Raw genomic sequence first — 17,558 nt, forward strand, 5'->3', positions numbered from 1 at the left:
GCAAAGGGTAAATTTACAAAACTAAATAAGGTAGTTTTGAGTGTGATTGTGTGTGTGACAGCCTTCTCTGACATGGCTTCAAATTTTTTCCTAGGCAGTCTGTTTTGAGTAGGCTGAGTTCGGGACAGACACATACATATGGTTTAAAATCCTTTACCATTTAGTCTAGTGTTAGCTAAATGATACCATAACTTGATTAATCAGTGGTGTCTGCCACTGTTTGACTAATCCTTTCCTCCTACCCTGTGTTTCATATTTGATGGTCTACTTGCATGTTTGCGTCTGTAAACACTATCAAGACAAAGTTTATAGGAGAAGGCAATCTTAAGCACTAAAGAAAGGTTTTTGTGCTCATAAACTTACCTGGTTTTTATATCTCCTCCTCAATCTTTGTAAAAAATTCTGCAACTTCTTCCTTAGAAGCCTTGCTAGGCTTACATGCTGAAGCCATCACTATGACAGTAACAGTAAAACCACTGTAGATGGGTCTGAACGTAAAATTTTGAAGGAAATGTGTGGAAAAAAACAAAGTGTGGAAAATAGCATTAACAATTCACAAAATGCCCAAATTGAGGGAGACAAGTCCTCAGATAGAATAAGCTAGGAATGTTCTGACGAATTTGTCCCCATGTTGCTCCCACAGCACAGCTTGGATATCAGCATACTGCAGACCAGGTGCTTTGGAAGTAGATGAAGCTATGGAATAATATATTAGATTTATTTTCCGCAGGTAGAATGAGAACAGTGGAATTTATGCACTGTGTTCTCTGACTTTCACTGTAGCAATAAGCGTGCCCATGAGAACGAAGCCCTCTGTACCTGTCCTATGGTTGAATTGTGTTAGAAGTGTTAACGGTACTACAAAGAGACCGCTGCTGGAATATGGTAGTACTGCTAAAGCTGTAATAAGCAGTTCTTATAACAAAGCAGATGAATATCAAAAAAATATTTATTTGCGATTTATTTATTTGATATATTTATCAGAGATTTAGTAGCATTTAAATGTATGACTTGGCTACCTTACAGAGTTAGTGGCTTACTTTTGCAGCTGATTTGCATGTTCTATAGTTTTGGTAGTTTCAGGACATGAATAAAAATAAATGAGGGGAATCATGTGGGAGATACATTTTAACAACACTTTATTTCATACACGATTGACGATGGCTGTAATCATTTGCATATGCTGTATGCAGTGCTAGTGAAACTCGTGCCAGGGACTTCACGTAAAAACTCTCTTACTCAGTAATTTTAGGAAACAGGTATGAGTATCTGACTACATTATTTAAGCCAGCAATCTCCAGTGTAAATCTTTGGGAATTGCAAGTGCTGAGTACTGCATAGACACTTTGCCAATATCTGACCAGTATCTGTTCTGTAGGGCTACTGACAGATTTGTATGGAAATATGATGTGTACAAATTTCAGAACACGAAGGGCTAGACCCTCAAGTCTGGCAGCCGAAAGAATTTCCTTGATGTGATGTCAATATGTGTGAGCTGATGATCACACCAATAGGCTCTGATAACTGTATCAAAGCTTTACCAGCATCACTTTAGTCTGACCAATGAGTCCAAAGTCTGCCATTTGCTCATTTCAGCTTTATTTGATTTTTATGTGCTGTGTTATAAGAACTGCTTATTACAGCTTTAGCAGTACTACCATACTCAAGCAGCGATCTCTTTGTAGTACCTTTAAGAATGATTTAAGGAAATTATTTCCTTTTCCTTCAAGCTTGATGGCTTGGCCATTCCACATTTTTCTTGGAAACTTTACTGGAGGCAAGAACTAGAATGGGCAAACAAATAGCAAGCTGCTGAAATTACTCAAGAAGCTGTAAAATTAGCTAAAGCTGTAAGACTAATTAAAGCTATAACACAAGATGAGGCTCTGAAATTTTAATGCCTTGTTCCATCAACAAGGATGTTCCTCCCATGAGCAGGCAGGAACAGACCAGGGAATAGATCTCATTGTAAGAGGAATGACAGATGGAGACTTACAACAGCATAACCTTCAGGGGTTTGCACACCTATATCCATATCCATATAGATAAAAGCATGCTTTGCCATGGAGCAGATCTTGGTCTTGTTCACAATCATTATTCTGCTCCTGGGTGGCATTTAAATGTCTGCACAGCCAATGTATGAGTGCAGTGTTAGCAATGAAAGCTCAGGTGTCAGCTGTGCCAGCTTAACTACACCCTGCAGTAAGTGAAGGTCTGTGCCACTGTGTTTTCACCATCCCTGCACACTGCATCTCCAAGGCTACGTATCAAGACAGATGGGTTCACTCAGGCAGAAAAATGCCCACATTAGTAAACATTCAGTTAAGCACCAGATAAAAGTTTCATCTTTGGAGGCACACCACTTGCCTTAAAGCACTTGTGCAATGGACAAGGTTGGTCACAGTTAAGTCACTCATTGGTGCATCACACCTGAGAAATTACTGGTACCACTCACAGTGAATAGTTACGCTGCTAAGATCAGTACAGGCCACCAGGTATCTGTCTCACTCATGCACTATAAAAACAGCTGCAGTGATTTAGGACAGAGGTTTATTTAACTTGTTATTTTGTCTTTAATAGGGTCCACAAGCAGGTGCCTAGGGAAAGAAAGGCTAGGCGTATGATCCTTTTTTCTTTTCCACAATACCTTTACTGAGATGATGGGACAAGAAATTTCATAGATGTGAAACTGTATATTGTCTCCCAAAATACAACTAAAGTTACAGCAGTCACTTTTCATGAGAGAGCTTATAGTTTTCTGTAGAACACAATGATGAAATATTTTGCAGGAATACCTTCAAGAGCTTTAATTTTGCTTTCCTTTTAACTTATCCTTTCCTTAATCCTCAAAATTTCTGTTCATAAAACTACTGCCCTCAGAATTTGTTACAATAAGAAGCCTCTTGCTGAGTTTGACTTTTCAGGAACTTAGGTATGATCTAGTTAAAATACCCTGAATAATGCGACAAAATTAATATCACAAGTCAGTGATATTGCAAGCCAGTGCAGTATTTATTGCCAAGTCTTGTTTCACTCTTTGGAAACTCTTTGAGAGTTTTTGACCCCTAAATTATGGATGAATGCTGACTAAGGAACTGTTAGGGCCTCAAAAGGTTGTGTTTTGAGCAGTGCTGTTACCACATTATTGTGAAGACACATCCCAGATATAATTTTAAAAAATGTTGCAGACACAGAAAGATCTTCAAGAACTTTTATCCGAACTCCATCCAGCAAAACCTGTAGGCTGAAAGTCAGGTGTAAAGGAAGGAAAACATGCAACAGTCACTGGATGTAAACTAGATGATGAATTTGCACACCTGGCAAAGACCTTTTTGTTTGTTTTAAAAAGAACCATGCAATTTTCCCTCTCATGTTAAACCGCAGAATATTTCTAGATGTGAATCCCCAAGCAATTTTGGGACTAACTTCAGTGTAGTGACATGCAGTGGTCTACGAGAATAGTTGTAGCAGAAGCTGAAAGAGGAGCCTCCCATACCAAGCAGCAGAGAGAGCCCTTTGCAGCTCTGAGTGCTCTCACCAGAACAGTGGACCCTGAGGTGGTCAGGGTGCATCTTTTTTGTTTCTTTTCCATGGCAGGATACTAGCATGGGCTACACATCTGCATTCATATTCTCTGCTTGCTTTGGTAGCACAAATATTCTTACTGTGTTTTTTATTCTCTCAGGTATCTCGAAACCTCAGAGAATTGACACCAGCCCTGACTTTTTCCTCTTATATGTATAAACATAAATACAAGATACTTCCAGGTTCTGTAATCCAGCCTATGTTTACAATGTGATCTCTACTTCGTAGAATAGTGTCGTCTTCTACAACTGGCTTAATTTCCTTCTGTAGTCAAGTTTGTTTCATTATTTGCCCAGAAGTCATGAAGCAGGAGTAAATATTGAAATAAATGTGTGTGAGGGAGGGCTAACAGTGTAATAGCTAAGCCACTGAAAATGCTGGGGAGGAGCAGAAAAATTGTTTTTCTTTTATACCATAAGTATTAGCTACAAGAAAAGAAAAAAAGGAAAAACTTACTTTGACAAATACTGTCCTGAAGTGATATTCCTTTCATCTGTGTCCATGCAATTCATTGTACTTGGAATAAGAGCCAGTTCAGGCTGAATCATGGTAGCTGCCGCTACAGCTCTTGCTACCAGCTCCATTGCATCCTGTACGTAATGCTCAAACACTGACTGTGTTGTCTTGCCGTGAGCGATGAGACCAAGCGGCAAACCTTCTGTCCTGAGTTCTTCCACGTTCTGTGAATCCCCAATAATCCAGTGAAGTTCTGGAGGCATCACACCAAACTGGGTAGTTATTTCAAAAATCCTCCGTGTTTTTTCCATGTCACATCCAAACATCACCATGGTAGACGTTGTGTCTTTGACGCTCTCCAGGTAAAACTGTAAGTAGTTCAGAAGGTCGCTGGTTGAAGTGAGGTTTGCTGTGATGTTTATAATGGATCCCAGGTGGAACCTGGAGCTCTGTTGCGTGAGGAAGAGAAAATCTGTGATGTTCCACTCTTCCTGGCATAGCATCAAGCTGAAATTATACCAGTTGTTCATTGCAAGGATTGAGAAAGTGACATCAGCATCAGAACTTGGTGAGTTTTCTAAACTCATTTGCAGGTGAAGGGGATTCTGTAATTTAAAAATATGAAAGACAACTGATCAGAAATATGCTGGACCCAAAGTCACTGAATTTGCTTAATTTTTATTCACTCACTTAGCTCGAAGCAATTAACTGTCAACCAAGACACCTGTGTGAGAGACAGGGAAACTTATACCCACCCGGCTTAAATAGACTGTGATTCATGGGCTTCCTTGTCTACAGTCTGAGTCAACTGCAGTAGTCACTAAAGAGTCTGTTTCCAAGAATCTGCATTTCTTTCAAATCATCAGTATCTTTGAATTTCTTGGCATTCTCAAGCAAAGATTTTCCTGCTCTCCTAACCCGGATATGAAAAGGTACGCCCTTACGGTTCCTTATGGTGTTAATGTTCAAATTTAATAGATGCTGACAAGTTCTTTGTTAAACAATGAGAAAAATAAAAAAGAGCCCTCACCTGTTGTGGTGTTGATTTTTTTTTGTTTGTTTGTTTTGTTTGGGGGTTTTTTTTGTTTGTTTTGTTTTAGGTTTTTTGGATTTGTTTGCTCTTTTTGTTGATTGGGGGCTTTTTTTCCACAGACACAATTAGGTTTAACACATGAGTAACCCAATTAAACAGATGACAGTCTACAATCAATGCACACCATGTACTGCCAATAAAACACAATGAGATTGATTCTTTGGTAAAGAACAAGTTACTAAATGCACAAGAGGCTAAGATACGCAGACTGTGATTTCTGAGTTGGCAAATATCAATAAATAAACATTCCATAGCGTTTCCATGTCATCAATGATATAACAGAACTTAACCCATTACTTTTCCCAGCACCACTGTCCTTGGCTTTTTCTTTTCTAGAAAAGGAGGAAGGATGCGAGTATAATTTAGCTGTTCTCCTAAGGTAAATATTTCTTCCTTTCTTCTTATTATTTATTATTTTCCCTTACTCTTATTCCTCCCTCTTCTGTGGTCCCAAAAATAAAGTTAAATTTAAAGTCTACAGATTTACCAAGGAAGAAAAAAATAAAAGAATCTAAGCAATTTCTGGCATTTTGCTATAAATAATTCTCTGTTCTACCAAAACGTTTCTAACAGGCTTTCAACTAGCACCTTATATACTGTTACAGCTCTTGGTTTCAGCTGAGAACTTGAGTCTTTGGTGCAGCTTTGCTAAAAGAATTATTTTACTTTATACTGGCATTTGATTCCAACCATGAGACTATTCAAAAATTGTGACTTACGATTCCTGTTTCAGCATATCATTTGGTTTCTGAGATCTTCGTTGTGACTTTATGTCAACTTTTGTCTGTATTCATGCCACCTCAAATTTTATCTTATCCTACACAGGTATCTGGTTTTTAACTATCAACTAAGTTACTAAACAATTAAGGTTCTTCATTTTTTTACATTTTCAGTAGTTAACTTGTATTATATATGAGGGATCAAACCTTTACTGTGATTAAAGTTGGTATAAAATAATATCGTTTTGATTTTAATGGTATTTTACCGTTCATTATAGGCTCCACTTTGTATGAATCTTAGAAATGTCATTCTGAATTTGGAATAATATGATAATTGATCTATTTATACCAGTTTTACTAAAATAAAACCCTCCAATATACATGGGGTCTCCAATATATATGGATGGGTTGAAAGAGAAAAAAAACCCTGAAGAGCTAAACACCATTTGCAAGCAGCAAGCTTTCATTGTGTTAATTTGTACTTACATGAACTCATCATCTGTTTTCCAGAGCAGATTATTTAAATTTGGAGTCTGATAAAGATAGTACTGTAACTGAAGATGCTCTCAGCTCTATTTATTATTTTGGGTGTGGTACTTGTGGCCTTTTTTTACACAGATACATGAATAAACTAAATAGATCTGTCTATTTAGATCAATGCACGTCATGTACTGCCAATAAGACACAAAAGGATTGACTCTTTGGTAAAGGAGAAGTTACTGAACACACAAGAAGCTACCCTGTGCAGGATCTGTGAGTTCTATGCTGGAAAACATTGCCTGCTAATTAAAATGTATTATTAGTTCAGAAAAAAATAAAGCAATGTGCGTAGTATCTTGGTTTGGGAAGCTGATTTGAATAAATTACCCTGCAAACTGAATCACAAGAGGTTTTTTCTGAGGTTATGCGATGATCAGGTAAATTAACACTAGTTTGTCTCACTGTAAATAAATGGGAGCAGAAAGGATCTTCTTAGTGTCCTCTCTGTCCAAGATCAAGTAAAAGTACGAACACTTCAAACGATGGTCTGCCTCCAATCAGCAAATCTTTGCATGCATACTGGCTTAGTTAATTTGAAAGTTAGAGACGAAATTAGTTATTTACTATGCATAGAATATTTTGCATATATAAATGATAGCATGCAACCTGACCATATCTGTATGAGGAAGAGCAATTGTCTTCATTATATGCCGAGGCAAAACATCCCGAGCATAGTTCTATAGCTATTACGGTATACGCGCAGGTATAAAAAAAATCTATGGGACGCAGAAAAACCACCATGTACTGATGAGTGACAGAAGTTAGCAGTAACAGCTGTACTGTTGAATAAAACAGCCCCTGGAAACAAACTTAAGCACCTGTACTGCTTAGTTTGTCTCTGGTTTGGTTTTGGCACATGCCAATCAGCTTGCGCATACTGTGCGCTAGCAGTTTGGGTCTCAGCACATTTAAGGGCTCACTCTCAGTAGGCAGTATGAATAAGACTGCATGAGAACTGGCTCTCTATTTTACCTCCCAGGTTTAGATCTTTGAAAACCTGTATGTCCTGATGCTAAACCCAGTGCATATGCACAGTTTACACATGCAAGACTGCTTGTCTACTGCACAGTTCTCCCTGTATTAAAACACTCTGAACTGATAAAGATACACAAAAGGTAAATATTATGCTTTAGGGTCCCTGGGCATTATACTGGCCCCAGAGCAAACACAGCACCAAGAACACATATTCCAGAGAAAGTGAAACTCAGCCTCAGGGCCAGAAAACTGGACATAACTTTACTCATCAGTACAAGTGAAAGCAGTTTCCATCTGACTTGTTATTCTCAGGTGCAGGGCTGGACTCTCCTAGAGCACTGCAGCTACAGGCTAGTCCCCAGGAGCTCTAGCTCCTGTCTTATGCGCAACACACCTGGAAGTGTCAATGTGGCCCAATAGACTTTTCTTGCGTTGAGATACTGCTCCTCACTGAATAGAAATGGATTTGGGATAACCTGGCTTAGACTGAGCCTGCCTTAAAAGTGGTTCTTGGTGTGAAATCATCTATGCTTCAGCTGTCACTTTCAAAAGCCCACAGGAGCATCTACGAGAGCACTTACCACCACTGTGACTTATTAGCTGCTAAATTGCCTGTTAATGTGTTTGAAAGATAAACATTCAGCCCTGAAAAACTAGCAAACAGTCTCTCTTCTTTATTAAGTGTATTTAGACTCCAAACCTGCCTCCAGAATTTTTCTGATACAATAATATACATAAAATTCAGCCACTAGGTATTTGTCTTCTGCTTAACTTTCAGCTCATTCTCAGCCCACCATGCAAACACCCCCTGTAGACGCTGGGGAGGAACAGCAATTAACGTTTGTTTTGTACTGGAACTCAGGGAAGGGGATGATTGATGGGCCAGGTTACATCTCTACTGAGAAGAAGTCTCTCTGGTCTCATCTTGAGAGTGGCTGTTTGACTACACTGCTTTTATATGCAAAAAAGATCCTTTGAGGAAAGGATGTGTAGATGTTTGGAGACATCTGGATTCAATACCTTTTTAATTTTATTTTGAGAAGTGTATTTGTCATTTGTAGGATGCAGTTGAACATATAGGCTCTGAAAAAAATTACACAGAATCACATGTCAGTATACAGCTTTTGATACTACAATGTTCTTAATGCTTTTACATACTTTTATTGATTTCTCTTTCTTTAAAATAAACAATTGCTGCTTTTTAATGGGGAACTTCTGAAAATTGTTTGTTTTGCCATTCCGTAGTAATCACTGAGACAATGTAATTTCATAGCAATGGCTTTTGACAACAAATGGTAGCTTAGATGAGTATAACTTTGTACTTCTCATGAAACAGAAGATTTATGAGATACTATCAGTGTATTGAACTGTGCCCATCCATCCTTATTGAAGTTTTTAGGCGAACTCCTTTGGAAATTAGTAAAGTTTGAGTATTTCAGTGAAAGTGTCAATTTATATGGAAAGTCAATTGCTTTGTTTAAATTTGACTTTAAGCTGTTATTAAAGATGGTATGACTTGCATAATTCAAATTCAAACTACACAAACAATTAAATGCAATCTGAATGTTAACTGTGATCTATTTTTCATAATGTGTTTGCATTTACATAGTGTTACTAGCAAGAACATTTTGTGTGTCTATGAGAGTTTAATTTTTTGTTGCACGTCATTATCTCCTGTTTTATAAACCAGCCATGATCAACTGACTTCAGTGTTTACTGGGTGAAGAACAGCCCTAGAATCCATAATTTCTGACTAACCGCCTTCGGATCAGATATCAACAGTCTTTCCACTGACTTTCAGTGGGCCTTGGACCAAGCCATTCATGGAATATTAAGGTTTATATGGTCTGATGTGTTTCACTCCTGTACATCAGCAGAGACTGAAATGACTTACTTGCTTTTTGTATCCCATCCAGAGCAGCTTTACAGTTTCATTGCCTGAGACACCTGAAATAGTAGGCTAATTTAACAACTGGAACATGATTTGCATTTCATTAATGCAATATTTTTCAAGCCTCCATTTCAGCAGTCTGTAGTCCCATCCTTAGCCCTTGTAAATCTTGTGAGCATGAATGCCTGGGGCTGGACTGACCTACACCCTGAAGGATCTGGCCATTTATCTCCTCAACCAAATTTGTAATGCTAATTAGATGTTGTCATTGTGACATTTTATTTGACATTATGATAGCTTCATTAGCAGAATTAAAAGCATGTATGTGAATATTCTTTTGCTAACTGTGTAAAAGTAAATAATACCCAGAAAATATTATTCCTTTCTGAGTTTCAGAGGCAAAGGCAGTGCTTAAATATATATTTATGATAAGAAACACAAAAGAGAAAACAGGCCATATAATTTCATCAGACGAAGCTCCACTGAAGGAAAAAAAAAAAAAAAAAAAAGCCTTCTGGCTTACAGTGCAACTGTGGGCACTCACAGCTTTACAATCAGAGCTAAATGGCAGCTGTGAGCAAGCTAATGCTGCATCTTCAAAAACTAGGAAGATCTTTCTTCCAAGGTTGAAATTACAAAATTTAGGCCTAAACCTCAGTTCTCTAAAGGCTACAGGCACACCTATTGCTTTTTTCTTGCCATGAAAAAAGATGCTATGAAATATTTTTGGTTTTGGGTTTTTTAATTTCTGCCTTACTGCTGAAACTGCAATGTTACAAGCAGGATTTTGTGTTGGCAGCTGACAGCCTGTGGGAAGGACTTTGGATGGAGAGGTCCTGCCACCCTTGCTGATCAGCTGCAGAGGTGCCCATCGTACCATACCATATCCCAGTTGCTGTACTGTTCACCTGCCAACAAGAGAAGGAAGCTGTGTGTGCTCTAGCACGTCCACCTCCAGGCTGCAGTGAGAAACCTGCTCTGCTCACGGTGGAGAATGTGGCCAAGAGGCCACGTACCCACAGGTTCCCACATCAGAGGGTGAAGCATCCAGATCTTCTTCTCAAAATCCATTCTGCAGCTTTTAATACTCTGGGGAAGAAAATCCCCCACCTGCTTTGGCCCAAAAAGAGGAGGATGACTTCTTGAATTTCTCTTTTTCCTGTCTTGCACATCTGTCTCCACGTATACATCTGTTTGACCAAGACTGTAATCTGAAACAGGGTAAGTCCCCACACTAAAGGCTATTTTTTGGAGGTGGTTAAAAAGCTTCTGAAAGACAAAAGCCAGATTAGACCAGCCAGAGCTATTCTGATTCCTGCAGCAAAAGAAGCCTGGCATCCATCCAGGCAACGCTCCTAAGCAGATCCTAAAAAGGCAGTGACTGCTGATTTTAAAAACAACAAAACCACAAGAGTTAGATTAATCTAACTTAGTTTGTCCTGAAAATGGTTTCACTTGTTAGACCAGACAGTCACAACTTTAGGTTGCTTAGCATCTGTAATGCCTACATCCAAGTACACCAAACTAATCTGAATATGTATAGCTCTCTACAAGGTCAACGATGCAATACAAAATATCAACTTTCAGCTGTTCTTGGAAAGTAGACCCATCATTTATTTTCACAGCCACTTACAAATTACCATAAGTAATACTTCTTCAAAAACGTCAAGGTGTTCTTTGCTCAAGGAGGGAAAAAAAACCAAACACAACAACATTTAAAGTTTGACTAAAAATATTTCATAGAGATGCCAAGAGCCAAAATAGTTCTTCCTTCTTTCCATAAACTTTGCCATTACAGTCAAAAAAAGGGAGATGTCTACCAATACAAACAGATCAGGGAGAGCTGCATTAATTCTCCGTGATAGGCTTTCCTCCATCATTAAAATGGCAATGCAAAACTCCTGAGAACCACCTCTGGTCTGTGTAACAGTTTAAATGGGAGAAAGAGGTGGTTGGGTCCATGTCTGTGGCTCTGGCTTCCAAGTGCTACAGTATTGTAATCAATCGAGCCCTTGCAAAGGCAAGTGCAAAGCCCCTGCAAATGTTTGGGTAAAAGATGCCAGGAGATACCGAGTGTAAATATTAGCCACAGTGGACAGTTTGTTACTGCATGGTATTATTTTGTAGAAGATCAACACTGTTACGGAATCTGGTTGTCACAAGTAAGTGAGCACTTGCCAGCAAGAGCAAGGGAATCTTGGAGAGCTCTACCCCAGGCTTTCTCTCTAATGTTATTTTGCAGTAACATTTCCTCATGCCTGGCCCCGTCTAGGCTGTCATGTGAGCAGAATTTCTCATTTGGTGTTCGTGCTGCAGCTATCGCGTTACAAGTCTTCCCACACTTGTAAGGGATGCAAATACAGTGGCTGTTCCATAGAAGTATATCTTTTTGGGGTGCTTCTGAATGCCACCATAAGCCTGAATAATTGGAAAATAGCATTTAGAAGAATTTAATTATTCCCTTATGGAGCGATGGCATTCAACTACCTCAAAGCTCTTCAGCATAATGTCTTGGGGCATTTGTGTGCTTTTCTGTTGAGAAAAGCACCTCACAAAACATTTGCACCTCACTAACATTGGTGCTTCTCACATCCTGGCAATCAGTCAGAAGGGCTCTGTCTTAAAGGGACCCCAAAGCAGGAACTCCTGAGTTTTCCCACGTGTATTATTCAGGCAATACAAGGCAAATAAGCTTTCTTCTCCCAGTTTTTGGTTCATGAGGGCAGGTAGTAATTCAACTTTTGACAGCAGCAGAGCCAAAACTGTGGCAGCACCTGGGAGGAGACATTTGGGCTTGCTGAGATCTCCCTCCTTGGTCCTGGCCCTCCTAACGAGTGAGGCTGATTCAGGAAGACCCTGTTGTAAAAAAAAAAACTGGTAACACCCCAGTGTTTTAACTTGAAGAAAATGATATAAGTAGTTACCAGAGCACTCTGTGTGTGTCTGCAAATGGAAGAACTCTCACTAGTCTTTTAGAGTGATTACTAACGATGCTAGATCAAGGATATAGGTGTGATCAGGCTGCAGTAATAAAATGTTACTTGGATTACCAAATTCAAAGGCTGCTGAAAAAAACAAATGAGGTTGTATCAAGGATCCCTGGCAGTGCTATCACAAGATGACAGCATAAGCCTTAACACTGCAAGCTCAGCATGGCACCAGAGGTGCTAGGACTAAAAACACAACTTCATCGGTCACTAGGAAATTGCAACCTTGGGAGCTGAGTAAAACTGGGTTTAGGGAGAGCAAAGAACAAGTATGCAAAACATAATATGTGCCAGGTACCGCCAAGCTGGATATAAGTTGCAACTGCAAAATAATGAGGAATAGGCAAATAAATACAGCAGACATGCAGACTGCATTAACAAACATACAGAAGGTACCAAAAGCAAATGCAGAAAAGAAACTCCTGCCATCAACACGAAACTTCTCCTTTTAGAGATCTTGGGACACAGATGACTTGCCACCAACAACCCTCAACCCCTGAAAACACACACACATGTGCTCTGTCTCCCTAGAGATTTGTGATGACAAGCTCGGGACACAGAGGTGCATGGAAGGGTGAGACCAACATCTGAGAAAAGAGATATGGGAACCGTGTATATGGCAATTTGAACCATACCATTACTGAGAATGAGCTGTAGTACTTGGATAATTCGCCTGTAAGTGTTAACATCATTGGGACCAATAACACTCCTTTGATAAAACTGCTAGGACTTTAATTAGACTAACAATAAATTCTTGGCTTCCCATACAGAAAGGGTTTCTAAAGTTCACTCTAATTGCTTGTGGTGTTTGCTCTGATGCCTTCCTCTTGAGGACTACCCTTAACACAGCAAAAGAGCTGACAGGGAATTTGTCAATCAAGGCTGTAATTACAATGCACATTGCCAAGCACTGCTCTACACCGGGCTCCCTGGCATGTCACTCCTGCCAGGCTCCTCAGCGTAAAAGGCTCTTGCAATGACATTCCCATCCTTGCCCTGTTACAGCAGCTTCTACCCCCCCATCAGCAAGATGGACATGTTGCAGTGTATCACTAGAAAATGCTACTTTTTCACAAGCACAACATGCTATAAGTACACTTTTTGTATCACCTAGCTTTTTAGTCATAAGCCAAATTCTGGCAGAACAAGAACAAATTAATTCTGGAAGACAATGTAGAATATAAGGAGAAGGGGTACGGAGAAGACTTATTCATGTTATGTAGGTAAAAGAAGTTCTACAAAAGCATCTATTGCCCATTCTGTTATAGCACCCACACAGCATTTAATCCAAGTAGATTTTATGAATCATTAACATCTGTAGCAAGGAATAAAATCTGGACCACCATTTTCACTCACCAATTCCAGCACGGCTTGAAAGTGTCTTCACCTCTTCCCGAGCAGTTTCATTGCCCATACCCTCAGTAGCAGTGCCCCTGTGTCTCATTATTTTTACAAATGACTGTGCGCCTACAAACAAGCTGTGCAACGCTATCTGGTGTTCGCAGCTCAGCAGAGTGAAACTAGGTCATTTGATCTTGTAGACAAATGGGGAAGAAAGTGGCAATTCAACGGAGAAACCTTCCCTGTTCATCCTGAGCCAATGCCGTAGAACAGGCTGAGAATGTGGTGTGCAGGGCTGTACTGCTGCAGGCAGCACCTCCAGGGACAGGACAGCCCTTGCCTACTGCAAAGCACTTGGTGCTGCACGTCGAGGACAATGACCAGTGACCAAGTTAGCTTCCATATGGGTCCCTATCTGTTGAAGAAATACCTGCAGGTTGTGCTGCATGAAGTTATGCATGGAGCAGTCACTGAAATGATAGCTGCATACAGCAATATACAGTGGGAGAAATTAATGCTGATCCATGTCCTGCTCCTCAGAAAGCCAGCATGAGCTCATCATCACATCCTCTTCTGCTGCACCTTGCTCCAGGCATGTGTCACAGGATTAATTTTACCTACAGGTGCATTTTGTGCTATATTGATTTCTCTTATAAAAAAAAGCTGAGAATTAAACTTGCAAAGACTGATCTCTTAACTCTATTAAACGAGGCTAGGGTTGATTAAGTTAGTAGTTCATCTTTCTGAGGCTAGACATTTAAATCATGGCTTTAAGGTGACTTCTTGGTGTACTTGCTTGGCTTAAAGTCAGGAACAGAATTTAAACATCTCCACTTGAGATTTCTTATTTAGTACACCAACGATTTAATTAGAAAGATGGAAAATTAGAAAGAAGAGTTACAGTTGCCTCTCAGGGCGGAAGGTGAGTAGGGGTTAAAAAATGGGAAAAACAAAGAAAGAAACAAACAAACATCTCTTTTAAAAACAAACACAGTCGGCATGCGGTGGGGCAGGGAGCTGACAGAGAGGACCAGACACTGGGACATGCCATCCTGAGTGGCTGTGAAATGCCACTGCTGCCTACCCAAAGTCCATGATGCTGCCCCACCGGCTGGGGTAGGAGGGTCTCACCCTGCACAGGCATCCTCACCTCACTTGGCACCTTTCCCTAATTGCCCCAGCTACCATCTTGGGGAAATTACTTTCCTCAGCAGGATGCAGCTTGTTTGCATAAGAAACAGTTCAAGGGCAAGTGCCGTTCAATATCCGCAGTTGCTGGAGGAGTTAAAAATAAACAAACTTGGGGGTGTGATGTTCGTTAGCTCCTCGGCTGCAGATTTACTATCTTTCAACAGAGGAAAAGAATCTGGCTTTTGAAAATGCAGCAAAGCCTAACGGCTTATATTCACTATAGTTTTTTCACCACTGCTCCCCACTTTTCTTTCCCAATCCTAATACCTCGTCAATAAAAAACAAACCAACCAACCAACCCACCCACCCAAAAAAACAACTGTACAATTTAGAAGTTTGCAGCAGAGTTTGCAAATTGCGTTTCTGGGCATGCAAAACACAGAATAAGGCATGATCCTGTAATCAGGAGGCGCCTACCTCCTGCCCCCAAAAGCAGAAGCATTTGAGTTTCCAACAAAGCACGTAGCATCTACCCACAAAGTGTGTGACTGTGCAGAGCCCGTTACCAAGGCACACACGGAAAAGAGGAGGAGGAGGAGGAGGAGGAGAAGGAAGGGGCTCTGGCTGGCTGTCAAATATAAAACCCGAGCTATCTGGTTTAAAATCCCTGCCTCCTCTTGTCTCTTGTTTTCGAGCAAATCCCTTTCTGTAAAATGAGGATAACCCCCTCCGCAGTGCCCCTGGAGGCACAGATCACCACCACAGCAGGGCCAGGCTTCTTACTCCTTCGTAAAATTGCTCTCAGCTCATCTTTCCGCCCATCTTAAGGCTTACCGCAAGATAAATATTTCACACCCTTTTACACAGGGAAGGGTCACAGTGGAAAAAGGAAAACAAACAAAAAAAGAGATAAAGTCACACATCTTGGAGAATATACCAAGATTTTGCCAGAAGCAGAATCTAGGGCTCAAATCTCCCGTTCCTTCCAGTGCTAGACACAGCTGCCTCAATAGATAAAGAATGTGGAAAGTAATAAACAGCGATTTATTTTATGGGTTACTGTTAAATAATCTGGATATTTATTCCATTGCACGACTTACAGTGCACTGGTCTGTCTGTCCAGACTAGCATTACCAATCCCAGTGATGTTTGTCTCATCAGGACCCCAGGTCTGCAAGCATTTGGACACTATGATTTCCTCATTATTTTTAAGTGGATAAGCAACTTACTAATTACTCATTGTATTCCAGAAAAGCCCTGGCTACAGAGTCATGAAGTGAGACCTTACTGTAGTAGGTACTTCAGAGAGCAGAAAGTGGTCCACAGCAAGTACTGTGAAGAGGGCTGGGAGAACCTGTAAAAAATCACCACCTGTGCCTGTTTCATTCTTTGATTTATAATGTGAAAGATCGTTTGCTGAACATTTACAGCTCCTGGTTGTGACTCAATCTTCTGCTCTCCTCTAAATGCTTGATAGAAAATACACATTACCATCACCTCTGTATTATGCAAAAATACTTGCATAGATTACTGCTACTACGTTTTCTTTTCCTCTGCATCTAGCTTGGACATTTAGAACAACAATGAAGTGACTGCACAGAGCTTGAAATCACTATAAAATACGAATTATACTTATTAACATTCCTTTGTACTGAGTTTGGATTCAGTGGAGATAACTGATAGTTCATAGGTTTTAAGCAATGTGTCCAACCATATGTATGTGAGAGAGGGCACAGAACAGAGATAAATATGTGACGATACAAACTAGAAAAAACAGCATGCCATGCTTGATGAGACCATCTGGCTGTACTGAAGATTCATACTGATGTCTGACACCATCCCTTGCCAGAAGCTAGCACTAATCACAGGACACTGGCACTGGACAAATAAATGTAATTCTCTTTTCCTTTGGCTCTGCTTGTGGCAAGTGCGGTTGGTCCCAGGATCACACTGTCAGGAGCAGCTCATCAGCTTTCCCTTTCCTGCTGCAGCTGCATACAAGCACTGTATAGATAAACGACTACTGGTGGCAGTGGACCCCAACAACTGCCCGAGGCACAGCAACTCTACCATGAAGAGAGAGCTTTTTGCCTTGCAGCCTTCCCTTCCTTTTTGTTATGCCGCTAGTGCTCAGTGCGCAGCCTGGAGGCAAGCTCTGCAACAAAGGCCAGCACCACACTGCTAGTGGGGCTGGAGAGCTGCATAAACTGCATAGAGTTAAAAAAAATGTTGGAAATCCATACCACATCAAAGAAATACAGGATCTTCCCTTGTTATTGAGAAACTGGATAGCAGATGGACAAAAATAACTCAGTGCACTGCTCTTACTAGCAAAACATTTGGTTGCAGGGAAGTTTAATACACTTTTCACCCTTACAGAAAAAACTAAAAGCTGGACGAACTGTTGTGATGGAATTAAATACCAAATGTACTTCATTGTAAATAAAGTATTTAATCCTACCTATTTATGCAAAATCTTATTTGTACTGCTATGTTACTTTTCTGGAAGGGGAAAGGGAAAAAACTGTTGTTGGGGTTTTTCATGAGAAAATAACAAAAGCGGTAGCAAGAACTTAACAGGCTGGATGTTACTCATGAGAAAAATGCTTTGAAGCATGGAAATGAGGGGAAAGGCCTTTACAAATCTAGTTTTCTTTTTGATACTGGCTCTACCTTTTCTACTGCAATTCCTTCTGATTTCCACTTTATCTGTATCTCCTCTTACAAAATTTTATCTCCTCCTTAAAGTTATTTAGGGTTTGTGCAACTCTGTGACAGCTGAAAACCATTACACTCATTGCAAAGCACCAATTACCCAAGTACATTGGGTATTCAATTCA

At 40.1% G+C, this 17,558-nt stretch overlaps 1 protein-coding gene across 1 annotated transcript in view; it reads right to left on the minus strand.

Moving 5' to 3' along the window:
- GRIN3A (glutamate ionotropic receptor NMDA type subunit 3A) overlaps positions 1-17,558 on the minus strand; it is a 74,674-nt gene that overhangs the window by 35,252 nt on the left and 21,864 nt on the right. The window contains exon 2 of the mRNA XM_030470444.2: positions 4,042-4,646. Within this exon, the coding sequence (XP_030326304.1) occupies positions 4,042-4,646 (605 nt within the window). The remainder of the gene's footprint in view (positions 1-4,041; positions 4,647-17,558) is intronic.

Source organism: Strigops habroptila, chromosome Z, assembly GCF_004027225.2.
Source record: "Strigops habroptila isolate Jane chromosome Z, bStrHab1.2.pri, whole genome shotgun sequence".
In the NCBI taxonomy this organism is placed as follows: domain Eukaryota; kingdom Metazoa; phylum Chordata; class Aves; order Psittaciformes; family Psittacidae; genus Strigops; species Strigops habroptila.